Source organism: Lipotes vexillifer, unplaced genomic scaffold, assembly GCF_000442215.2.
Source record: "Lipotes vexillifer unplaced genomic scaffold, Lipotes_vexillifer_v1.1 scaffold252, whole genome shotgun sequence".
Taxonomy (NCBI): Eukaryota; Metazoa; Chordata; class Mammalia; order Artiodactyla; family Lipotidae; genus Lipotes; species Lipotes vexillifer.
Window position 1 is genome coordinate 1,248,615 of NW_006773367.1, and position 12,864 is coordinate 1,261,478.

General features: G+C 49.5%; 1 protein-coding gene across 3 annotated transcripts in view; it reads left to right on the plus strand.

The window, feature by feature from the left end:
- DAPK1 (death associated protein kinase 1) overlaps nt 1-12,864 on the plus strand; it is a 211,746-nt gene that overhangs the window by 185,571 nt on the left and 13,311 nt on the right. For 2 of the 3 annotated variants that reach the window (XM_007448280.1, XM_007448279.1), the window contains 5 exons: nt 825-1,047; nt 6,772-6,960; nt 9,075-9,272; nt 10,792-10,930; nt 12,061-12,181. In XM_007448280.1, coding sequence (XP_007448342.1) covers nt 825-1,047; nt 6,772-6,960; nt 9,075-9,272; nt 10,792-10,930; nt 12,061-12,181 — 870 coding nt within the window. The remainder of the gene's footprint in view (nt 1-824; nt 1,048-6,771; nt 6,961-9,074; nt 9,273-10,791; nt 10,931-12,060; nt 12,182-12,864) is intronic. The other variant, XM_007448281.1, reaches the window with a different exon arrangement.

Consider the following 12,864-nt stretch of genomic DNA (forward strand, 5'->3'; position numbering starts at 1 on the left):
AGCGTCGTAAAGGAACAAGACCCCTCCACACAGAAGGAGGAGGTGACCTGACCAGTCTAACGGGGCTGACCCCGTTTCACTTTTAAATGGACCACTTGGCAGGAACTGCTCCATCCAATTCATTGTGCATCAGAATGCAATGGAGGTAGGCAAATCCACTGAGACAGAGCACATTGGTGGTTGCCAACAGCCGGGCAGAGAGGGGCCTGGGAAGTGGCTGCTCATGGGCACAGAGTTTCCTTGTGGGGGGATGAAAACACTCTGGGACCAGATAGCAGTGATGGTTGTACAACGTTGTACATATACTAAAAGCCTCTGAATGGTTCGTTTTAAAATGGTGAATTGTATGTTTATTTTACATTTAATTTTTTTTAATGCAGTGGGGACAGCACAGACTGTATCTGCCACGTGGGTAGAAATTGCAGGTTGGGGTACAAACTTCCAATTATAAGTTAAATAAGTCTTGGGGATGTAACGCACAGCATGGTGACTGTACCGCACATTTGAAAGTTGATGAGAATAGATCTTTAAAATTCTCATCACAAGGGAAAAAATTGTTACTATGTGTGGTGATGGATGGTAACCAGACTTACTGTGGTGATAATTTCACAACATACACAAACATCAAATCATTTACATTGTACACCTGAAACTAATATAACGTTATAGGTCACTTATAACCTCAATTTTTTTAAAAAGGCAAAGAAAACTCGCAGACCGGAAGGATGCAGCAGGGGGTCCTGAACCTGGGAATCAGCGTGTGCCTTTTGCTCAGGGGCTGCACTTCTCCTGTGACTAACAGTCCCTCTCTCATCTGTATTCAGGACACGCACCGAGGACTCTTCATCCAGCAACTGAGACCCACACAGAACCTGCAGCCGAGGATCAGGCTGAAGCTGTTCGGCCACTCGGGGTCTGGGAAGACCACGCTGGTGGAATCTCTCAAGTGTGGGCTGCTGAGGAGCTTCTTCCGAAGACGCCGGCCCCGGCTGTCCTCCACCAGCTCCACCCGGTTCCCACCCTCACCCCTGGCCTCCAAGCCGGCAGGTAGGCACCCCACCAGCCCCTGTCTCTCCACTGGGTACTTCCAAGGTCAAGGTCTGGGAGGGAGTGTGGCTTTGTTTGGAGCACTTGGCCTGAGGCTGACCGGTTCCCGCCGCCTTGGTGGCTTCCAGGTGTGGTCCTCCCGGCTCTTGGCCAGTGTGCGCACCCTGCCCTGGCGCTAGCGAGGAAAGGGCCTCGATGAAATCACGGTCCGCAATCACGAACGTGCAAAGTAGCACAATCGTGTTCTGCTCGGGGACTCTGCCCTTGAAGACACAAAGAGCTTGTTTGGACTGACATAGGTTCAAGGTTGCACGGATGGAATATCAGCCCGCAGGACGGGTCCTCACCCCTTATGCCTTCTTCTTGGAATGCTGCGGGCACATCCAGGAATGCGAGAACACAGCCACAAAACTGGGTGCACGGGGAAGCCCGTCCTTGTGTATCTGGAAATGGGGTGGTGGCTTTGAAAGGCTCCTTTATGGCTTTTCAGTTAGCCAGTCTGTTCACCTGGACCCTAGTCGGGAAGACGATTTTGCCATCTGCCTCCACCTCCCACAGACGCGATTATCAACGGGTTCACACCCGGAACTCCAGGGAGGCCTGTCCCTCCCCAGGGAGAAACACCTGCAGCGAGCAAGAGGAAGTGGTGCAGTCTGGGGTGTCATTTTTCCTAAACCCACCCTTTTAGAGTGAGGAAATTAAGGTTTTCAAAGGTAAGAATAGAGACCTTCAGAGAGTTTCCTAAACAATGTCAGTGTTGAAGCTCTGTGCCTCAGACTCACTTTCTGTACATATTACGAAGGTGTCATGTCTGTCCCCTAGGATGAAAACAAATGTTTTAAAGTTTGTGTTTCTATGTAATTTCTGTCTCCGTGAGGAAGGATGTCTGGGCAGCATTAGCTGGAGTGAGGGACAGCTGACCGAGATCTGCACGCCCCTTTCAACTTCTCCCCTCAGAACACAGCAATAGAATTGAAACTAGGGGGAGAAGTGTAACCAAAATGGATATATAATTAGAATGATTACAGTATTGCTAACACGTGTTGCTAATGCGTACTGAGTACTAACTACGTGCCAGGAGCTGGGCAAAATGTGGTACGTGTGACACCTCATTTAATCCACGTGACAGACTTATTGGCATTTTTGCCACCCTTTTACTGAAGCCTTGAGGGGTCAAATAGACTGCCCGGAGTCACACAGCTGGCGATTCATGAAGTGTCTGGCTTCTGAGCCAGGGCTTATTAATGATACTTATAACTCCGTCTGCCTTGGGGCATATTTGTGCTCATGTTTTCCATTTTCCACTGTAATTTTGCTCACTTTCAGTATGTAAGATAGGTCTACCCCTTCTCAGAAGCCAATAGTTTTCCAGGTTTAGTGATTAAGTTGAGCCTCTTATGTGTGGGCCAGACCAGTATTGCTTCAAGGTTCAAAGTGAGCTTCTCTAGCAGTTCCTCGTGTCACCCCTAGAGGGAACCAGCTCTCTCCTGCTGTGGGTTAAGGTCACTCCAATCTGACTCTGGGCGGTGGTGGGGGCGGGCAGGGGCCCAGAGAGACAGAGACAAAGAGCAGAGACAGAGAAAGACAAAGAGATGAGAGCTATCCAGGTCTCTGACCTGGAATTTTTATAAGTCGTATTGGATATGAATTTATGCCTCAGGAGCCCATGGGCTAACCTGAAGCAGCCACATATCAAGTGACATCTGGGTTCCCCCGGAGGGAGAACAGCTCAGCCCTCACTCCTCAGAAGTAATATCTCCATTCATCTTCCTTCTGGTCAATTTCCTACATCTGGAAGAATCCAGAAGTAGATTCTTGATAAAATGCAGCTCAGGATGGCTGGATTATCAGCAAATCTCACTGTGTCCTTCAGCCAGGCCTTAGAGAGACTTGGGTCATGGGGCTGACTGACACAAGATTCTCTCGAGGACAACAGGTGCTCTGGACCAGGAGAACCTCCCCACTACACTCAGCAGAGAGAAAAGTAACTTGAGGCGCTGGGAAATAAGGTCAGAGGTCAGCAGCCTGGTGAGCTGCAGCGTTCTATGTAGTGTGAGGGGAAGGAGAAACATTGAATTAGCTTCCAACGTTTAAAAGTCAAGATGTCTGGACTTCCCTGATGGCACAGTGGTTAAGAATCCGCCTGCCAATGCAGGGGACACGGGTTCGAGCCCTGGTCCGGGAAGATCCCACATGCCGCGGAGCAACAAAGGCCTTGTGCCACAACTACTGAGCCTGCGCTCTAGAGCCCGCGAGCCACAACTACTGAGCCCTCAAGCCTAGAGCCCGTGTTCCTCAACAAGAGAAGCCACTGCAATGAGAAGCCCGCGTGCAGCAACGAAGACCCAATTCAGCCAAAAATAAATAAATAAATAAAATCCAGAGGTCTCACCTAAAAAGTTGGCTATTTGGTTTCTTGTAACAAGTTGGTAGCTCTGGCCACACTGGATTCACATTTCCGCCTGGAGCCGGTTAGTGGAGAGGAGGGGCTACCCCATGTAGAGGGGCCCAGGCTCTGCCTTTCACCCTGTCTCACACAGCGCCCTAACTCCAGGCGGGAGAGCTCAGGAGCAGACCCCTCCACGCCAGTGTCCGAAGGTTTGCCCTGTGGCAGAAATGACATTTCAGGAGTGCATTGGAGTGTGTGACCCCTGGACTAAGGTCACACCTAGTTCATCCCAGAGCTGTTTGGCCGGAGCCAGGCAGCCTCCCACAGGGCCTGCACAAGGATGGAAGAGGCCCATGCTGCTTCATGCCCAGGTGGCCGGTCTGCTCCAAGGGGGTGGGTGAAGTTTCTATCCAGACAACCCCTGCAGGTGACAAGATTCGTCCTCAGTTAATTCTAGTCCTGCCTGAGGCCGGGAAGAGCCAGGAGTGTCTGCAGGAGGCTCCGGAGCAGGCCCTCCTCCTGCCCTGCCCTGCCCAGTGCGAGGCGAGCACACCCTGGGCTGAGGGAGTGCAGCAGCCTGCAGGGCCTGGACCCCGCTAGTCCTCGACTGGGCCTGGCCCTAACAAAACAGCAGAAGGGAATCCTGGGAAAACCAGCGTGGCACAAATAGGAAGCGCCAGGAGGGCCACGTGCGGGAGACCTGGCCGGAGGCATCTGGCAGGCCCTAGGGGGCCTCGTGTGCCGTAGGGGAATGGACGGAGCAGCGTTTCTCTGTTAGGCACTTGAGGAAAGCCTATTCCGGAGTGTGGCCTCCAGGGAAGGAAGTCCATCTCCAGAAACAGTCCCTTCACAGTGGCATTGCTAGTGCCTGGGGGCCATGCTCTGCTGTGTCCCAGGCCAGAGCTCTGGATGCCCCTGACCTCTGCTAGAATGGTCAGGCCTCCTTCTTTTCCCTGGGAGAGGTGCCCACGTGGGCACATTTACATCTCTCAGGCAGCAGGAAGGTCGTTTGCCTTTAGAAACTTGGCTTTGCGTTGCACTGGAGGCTAAAGGCTGAGCCGCCAGCCAGGAGACAGGATGGGGTGGTGTGGGGACCTGGGGGCAGCCGCTCACGGCACGTGGCTGCCACGCACACACTGCCTTGGTGGCCAGCTGAGTGCCACAACTGTTGCACTGTGGTTCTGCGGTAGGACGGAAACCCCCGGTGCCAGCGGAGGAACGCGCAGCCAGGAAGATCACTGCAGGAGGCTGTTGCCTGCTCACCAGAGAGGAGCGTTTGCAGGAAGTCTCTTCTGACCTGGGTGCAAAAGCGGCTTCTCCCTCGGAGCCTGCCACTTTTTACCACTAGGGGTCAGTGGTTAGCAAAAAAGCTTTCCTCCTATGATTTTAATGTTTCCCTGTGAAATTGTTATTTTAATAATACCGTATAATACAGACTCTGTCCTAACCTTTCATCCTCCCAACAAAAACTGTCCGTGAGGTGCCGGAGCGCCTGTCATTCACCGAATCCATTCTGGTCTCCCTCGGCAAGCCCCAGCCCACAGTGCCACTAAGACAAAGCTTATTCCCGACAGGGGTCGTCCCGGACACAGGTTTCCGGGCACAGGGAAATGGACAAACCCATTCTTGTGAAGTCGCATGGCTTTTCTCAGACTTGGACTAACAATCTCTAAAGAAATACACTAAAATTTCCATCACGTTGGCCTAGAGAGTTGAGTCATTTTGTTTTCTAATTTGCATTTCTGTTTGCCAAGTTTTCTACTTTTATAACCCGGGGCGGTGGGGAGCTCCAGTTTTCTCCACCTCCCTGCCAACCCCTTGGATATTCCCATTGTCCTGTCCTCAGTCTGAAGTCTTTGGTCTTCAAACAAGGGTTACCTTTGTGTTTGGATCACCAAGTTTAAAAGTCAGGTGGCCCGGGTGAAATGGTCATTTCTTTAGTCTCTGGCAGTGACTGTCGCTATTAACTCTGAACCAAAGGTACGAACTATATGGTGCGATTCGGTTCACTGAGCCCCTCCCTGATGCACTCACGGAGCCTCCCCCTGTGCCCACCCGAGTTCTGGCCCTGAAGCGGAGAGGCCAGCTCTGCCCTCACAGTGCTGTCGGGGGTCTGTTGCGAGAGACGGGCAAAAGCCGGAAGGAGGTCAGGACCGAGGGCACACAGGGCACCGCTCCTGGCCCAGGGGACCCAAATGTGTTATCCAGCTGATTCCCCTGCCCCACAAAGTTCTACCATTATTATTTATGTAATATTTTAAAAACTGATTCTTTTTATTTACTAAAAGACATAGGTTTGAAAGTGAAATCGCTAATGTCCTTACCATAAATGGAAAACCCATATCACTACTACCAATAAATAAAAATAAATGCAATGAACAGCAATATGATTAAAATCTAGCTATATACTGTTGCCCACTCCCTCTTTTTTTTTTTTTTCCTAGAAAGAGGAAGAACATGCTTCCATCTTTTTCTTTTTCTTTTTCTTTTTTTATTGGGGTATAGTTTTTTACACTCCCTCTTTATTAAAAGGGAAGATTAGCAAGGATTGAAGACATGCTAAAAACTTAATGTCACGCATTGAGACTTGCTACTGGAGCAATTTAAAGACCTTCAAGGGGATTTTATAAAGGAATGGCCTTCTCACTGTGTGATTCAGCATTACTTAATGCCATGGCCTGCTACTGTCTGTTATCATTTTGCATTCAACCTAACAATCTCGTGTACCAGAGTGGTACTCATCTCATCCGTATCAGTCAGGGTCCTGGTGGAGATTTAATGAAAGTTCAAAGTCACAGGCTCAATTCACAGGAACATACAAGAAACGGTGAAGCATCCGGAGGCTAGGAACAGAGGGGAGCCATTAGTTACCACCCCTGAGGCTGAAAAGGCAAGAGGAGGAAGTCAGGATCCTGGGACAGCTGGAGCTCCAGGGGAGAAGCCTCCAGGGGGTCTAGGGTCAGAGACACAACTGCTATCAGAAAAGCAGCAGGCAGTGAGGAGGGAAAATATATACCTCGACCTTTCTCTCCTCCCAGCCTCTACAGTGCCTCCCATTGGTGGACCCTCACCGGAGGCAAATGGCAAAGCAAGCCTAGGAGATGCAGTCCATGGGGTTAGCCTCTCAGGACACAGAGCAGCACAGGAAAGGATGCGGGAGGTGAAGCAAACAATCAACACAGTGACCCTGGGAAACATTGCTGCCCAGCATACGTGAGAGGCACAGGCACAAAGCAGGCTGAAGCAGGGGCGGGGGGGGAGGGCAAGGGCAGAGGGCAAAGTCTGGGAAGGAGGGCAGGGGGCAAGGTCTAACGTGCTTGCTCTCTGGCCTGCAGTTTCCGTGAGCATCAACAACCTGTACCCGGGCTGTGAGAATGTGAACGTCAGGAGCCGCAGCATGATGTTCGAGCCGGGCCTCACCAAGGGGATGCTAGAGGTGTTCGGGGCCCCGTCCCACCACCCGCACTGCTCCGCCGATGACCAGTCCACAAAGGCCATCGACATCCAGAACACCTATTTGAACGGTATGGTTCTCCCACCCCAAATGGGAAGGACCTCGAGTTTCCCCCGGGGAGCCTGGCCCAGCGGGCATCCATCACAGCCGCACAAAGCATGGAAGAAGAGCCAGCGCAGAGTGATGTTGGGAGTGACCCAGGACTGAAGCATGGCTGGTTAACAGCCCCCAAAAGTAAAACTAAACCCCCTGGTGTCCCTAGCACCTGGCAAAGCACTGGGCACACAGAGGTGCTTAATAAATGACTTGAGTAAACTAGTACATTTTTTAAAGTACTGCCGAACTTCCACTTGGATGGGAAATCTCATAAAATACGGTCCCACTAGCTTTTTGACATACCCGAGTTTGAAACCCAAGGGCTGCTCCCCCGGAGCTCCCAGGGCCCCCAGCTGGGCCCAAGGCACTGGAACACGAGCCTCGTTGAGACACGGTCCGGAGGAGGGATAGAGCAGTTTCTCTGAGGCTGAGTTCCCACGGCTGTGAGGATTTTACGAGCTCATGTTTATTAAAGGTCCTAGTATAATGTCTAGCAGGGAGAGGCTCTCAAAAAGTGGAAATTGGGAGCATCTTCATGAAGGCCCTTTTATTATACTAAACCCAGTGAAAAATTGAATACTCAGGGTGTTTACCTAAAGCAGTGGTTCTTAGACTCCGGCGTAGGCACAAATCCCCTGGAGGGCATGTGAAAACACAGACTTGCCAGCCCGCCCTCGAGCGTCTGATTCAGCCCATCTGGGGAGTTTCTTGGTGATGCTGCTGCTGGGCCAGGGACCCTAATGAAATAGAATTAAAGTCCGTGTGCATTCTGCTCTCTTAAAAGCTGAGTGTTCTCTGAGCTGCTGGGAGCAAAGCTGGCCCCGCAGCATAGGGAGAGCAGAAGTGTGTCCTCAGCACCCATCACCCCTACCCTCATCCCTCGTCCTCCCCTGGCCTTATCCCCGTCCCACATCTGGCTCGCAGTGCTCCCCAAGCTCAAAGGGCCTATTTCTGTGTTCCAGAACTATTCACACTAAGGCCTTAGCTGCCAGACTTAGAGGGCCATGCTCCCCAGGAGCGCCTGTGCTCTAGAAAAGCCCTATGGATCTTCCAGAATGACTCTCGACTGCAGAATTTCTGGCACAGGATAAGCACCAAGGGGAGAAATTAGGGAAAGGGAGCCTGAAATCCTATAACATAAGTGGTCCTGCCTGGCTTCCCGGAGGCCAGTGGGTGGTGGTCACTGACCTGGTGGGATGTGGCAGCGTAGAGGTGACTGTGTCCATGTGTCTGCACAGTCATTAGGAGGTTCCGGGTGCCTAGGAACTCCAGGTCAGAATCTCACCCATGACACTTGCGGGAAAAGCAGCCGCCCCCAGAGCTCCTGTGTGGGAGAGTGGGAGAGTAGCTGCTCCCCAGCCCACACACACAGCCTTCCTCCCCCCACCCCTTCGGCCGCCTCCCCAGCAGAGGTGGCCTCTTGGACCCAATTTCCTCATAGCTCGTCTTACATCCTTCCTGTGCAAAGCCACTCATCAATTACTGCACCTTACACCTGTGCACGGCAGCCTGCTCCCTTCTGACCAACCAAAACAGGTCTCTCACTCACTTGTGGAAGGTGAATTTAGTGACCATTTAACCAAAATTAAGGTTACATTTCATAGTGAATATACCAATATTTGGGGGTGAAAAACAAAATATATGTGTCCATGTACACCTTTCCATGTATGCTTATAGGCATGCATATACACACGTGTGTGGGGTGTTTTGTGTGTGTGTGTGTGTGTGTGTGTGTGTGTGTGTGTGTACCACTCTGCGGTATTATAAGTAGATGTGCTAGAGATAGAGATACAGATACAATAATGAAGGCATTAAGGAAAATTGATAAGCAGATACAGATATAAGTAGGTTTATGGTTATAGATATTGTAAAAGGCATGGATGTAAAAATAGACATAGACATAAGAAATAGGGAAATGTAAATATTCCATATGTAGATCTATACTTAAGTAGATGCATAAATAACTAGATAAATGCTATGAATGTCACCGTCCCTACTGGTCATCCCTAAAGTGCTGAGAAAAACTGTGACTGAAATTTGGTGGTGGTGTTTCACAATCATAATCTTTCTTTTTCTTTTTCTCTGTAGGCATTGGTGATTTCAGTGTGTGGGAGTTCTCTGGAAATCCTGTATACTTCTGCTGTTATGACTATTTTGCTGCAAATGATCCCACGTCCATCCATGTCATCGTTTTCAGTCTAGAAGAACCCTACGAGATCCAGCTGAATCAAGTGATTTTCTGGCTCAGTTTTCTGAAGTCTCTTGTCCCGGTTGAAGAACCCATAGGTAAGCCGAGGTGCCCATCAGGGAGGGCGTGCCCTTCCTGCCGGCCTCGCACCCTGGTCATGCCCGGATCCAACAGCTTGTGGCCAACAGCTGCGGGCACCCTTGTTCCTCCTTCCTATCAGGAGATTTCCACTCTGAAAGTTTCCTAGGGCTCAGCTGTTTGTTTTGTTCTGCAAGGAGTTGTTTCATGATTGCATATTTCTGCCACAAAGACTCAATTCTGAGCAATTCCTTGAGAGCCATTTCTTGCTTTCTTTCTATATTTTAGGGCTGTGGTCATTTTTGTTAGGTGCAAAGTGGAATACCTCCTTTGACAGCTACTGTGCCTTACCTAATGGGTACATAATTAATAGAATGAGCTCTCCTTCGTTCTGTAGTTCCACCAAAAATGAAAGAAAAGGGGTCTTCCCTGGTGGCACAGTGGTTGAGAGTCCGCCTGCCGATGCAGGGGTCACGGGTTCATGCCCTGGTCCGGGAAGATCCCACATGCCACGGAGCGGCTGGGCCCATGAGCCATGGCCGCTGAGCCTGCGCGGCCGGAGCCTGTGCTCCTCAGCGGGAGAGGCCACAACAGAGGCTCCCATACCCCCCAAAAAAAAAAAAAAAAAAAGAAAGAAAAAAGAAGAGGAACCGTGTTAACTGAATGCATTATCTTAGCCTTATCCCTAAAGGACAGCATGGACAGACTTATTTTCTTCTTTTCATACAAAAAAAGAAGCCGCCTTCCCAGATGAAATGCAAAACTCAGCAGTCATTTTTTTTTTTTTGAAAAACTTACAATAATAAAATTAATTGGGCTAATTGCCCTCAGGGTACCTCCAATTTTGCCTCTTTTTTTTTTTTTGCGGTACGCGGGCCTCTCACTGTTGTGGCCTCTCCCGTTGCGGAGCACAGGCTCAGGACGCGCAGGCTCAGCGGCCATGGCTCACGGGCCCAGCCGCTCTGCGGCATGTGGGATATTCCCAGACTGGGGCACGAACCCGTGTCCCCTGCATTGGCAGGTGGACTCTCAACCACTGCGCCATCAGGGAAGCCCTTGCCTCTTTCTTTCTCATTCTTTTTCATGTTTTCGTTTTAAACACGCCCATAAGTGAGAGGCTCTCTGCCTGTGTGAACTGCAGGAGTCGCCCTTCTGAGCCATTTCTGTGCTGGTGCTGCATTCAGCGGGCTCGCTCTGATCTTATAAAGGGTGTCCCCCTGGTCAGAGGTTAGATCTCTCCTCACCATGCAAACAAGGCCTATTTGGAGGAAGATCTGAGAAGCTGCCTTATGCCCTGTGGTCGGTTCTACTCCACTTCTGAGCAATCTTCCTGGAGGCCCAGGAAATAGGCTCATCCCATTCTGGGCCAGGCCTAGGCCTTCCAGAGGTCACTCCTAGCAGTAGGCCTGGGGCCCTCGGGTATGCGGGCAAAGTTGCATGTCCACCTGGTGAGACGGCCCAGGCCTCAGGCAGAGCACCCAACCTCAGCTGGGCAGAATGGAGGACCCACCTGTGAAACGGCTTGCTCTCTGCCCTCAGCCTTTGGCGGTAAGCTGAAGAATCCACTCCGAGTTGTCCTGGTGGCCACCCACGCCGACATCATGAACATTCCTCGTCCAGCTGGAGGCGAGTTCGGATATGACAAAGACACCTCGTTGCTGAAAGAGGTCAGGAACAGGTAAGTCGGCTGCTGCGTCTTCAGGGGTGATACAGCCAAAGTCATATGACCCAGAGAAAGGAATTAAAGAACTGAAAGCCCTCTTTGGCTTGGTCGAATTTTTTTTTACCAAAGCCACAAATACACATAATAACAAATCGAACAGAAGTAAAGGGCACATAATAAAAGTCAGCAGCCTTCTCACTTCTGTCCTCGCCCCCGAGTACCACTGCCCAGAGGTAACTCCTTTTAGTTGTTTTATGTATTTTTTTTCAGCTCTAGGGAGGAATAATTGCCAAGTGAAATTGTAAGATATTTAAATTGTATGAAGTGGTGATTTGATGTATGTATACAATGTGAAAGGATTCTCTCCATCTCGTTAATTAACATATCCGTCACCTCACCCATTTATCTTTTTTTTTTTTTTTTTTTTTTTTTGGTGAGAACATCCATCAGTATTTCTCAAAATGTAAGTTGCAACCTGCTAGTGGGTCATGAAATTCATTTAGGAGGTCTGGAGTGGAGTGGAGGGGAGAAAGACGTGATGGAAAATATCACAGTGCATTTTGTGTCAAGTATTTTTGGAAAACTTTTTTTCACTTATAAATATGGATATGCACAGAATCACAATGTAAAAGTATCTATTTTCACTTAGTGTCTATCCCCAAAACAGTTTGAACCTGCAGTTCTATTTAATATGCTAGTAATTTGAATTCTTGGTTTATCAACTGACAACACTTCTCTGTTATCTTCCTGATGTGAGAAATAGGGCTTCTACTAATATTTTAGATCTAAGGTGTTATTTCATACTCATCCCTCTGTTCTCACTCCATCAACCTGCAGAAGCATCTCTTCTCCTGCCTTGTAAAGTGAGTGCATTAGGCGTCCCCTTTCCTGCGTCGGGGGAAGCTGTTTCCCCCGTTTTGTGGAAGCTGGGGCGCCTGTCTGCACCCGGAGCAGGCGGTGTCCCCAGGCCTCCACCCCAGGGTGACGTTACAGAGTCCAGCCAACAGCAGGTGCAGGGCATCTCTGCAAGGCCACCAGAACTTCCTTGCCTCCCACCAGCCTTTTGGGCCAGCAGGAGCCTGGCCCTCTGTGGAAACACCCGGTGAGACTGCGTCAGTCTGAGGAGGTCACTGGTCTTTCCTTAGGTTTGGGAACGATCTTCACATTTCAAATAAGCTGTTTGTTCTGGATGCCGGGGCTTCTGGGTCTAAGGACATGAAGGTACTTCGAAATCACCTGCAAGAAATACGGAGCCAGATTGTTTCGGTGAGTATACCTGGGGAGGGCTGGACCCAACCTTCCCCCGCACCATCCAGTGACCCAGGAGTTGGGCCTCTTTGTGTGGCCCTCTGGGTTTGGTCTGGTTTTCATGGGACCCAGTACGCGGTGTCTGCATGGCCATGTTTTTATCCTGTTACCCTGGGGTAAGGAAGGAAGAGTAGAGAAACAAGGAGAGATGGCCGTGAGATGAAGCATTGTTATGGGCAAGGTTAGAGTGTATGAAATTCTGACAGTTTTGGTTGTTTGTTTAAAAGTAAAATTGTTTGTTAGAAATTACAAAAGCGACTTACTGTGAAATATTTGGGAAATGCAGAAAAGTAGAAAAACAGTCACCAACAAAATTCACTGAAGAGCATAAAATAACAGCTGTCCAAATGGAATAAGATGGTGTTCTTGGATGGCAAGATTTTATTACTAAGTGTTTCATTTTCCCAAGTTATATAAACTTCATACAGTTCCAGTTAGCATCTGAATGGGATTGAGGAGATTGGGTATTTGTCTTAAAATTTCAATAGACGAATAAATGAAACATGTTATAAAGGCTCTGTAATCAATAAACCAATAAATAACTGGAATAGATTAGTGAGTGTTGAAGTAAATCAGAACATCTGCAGAAATTTAATAGAGAACACAGATGTTATTTAAAGTTAATGGGGAATATGTTTATT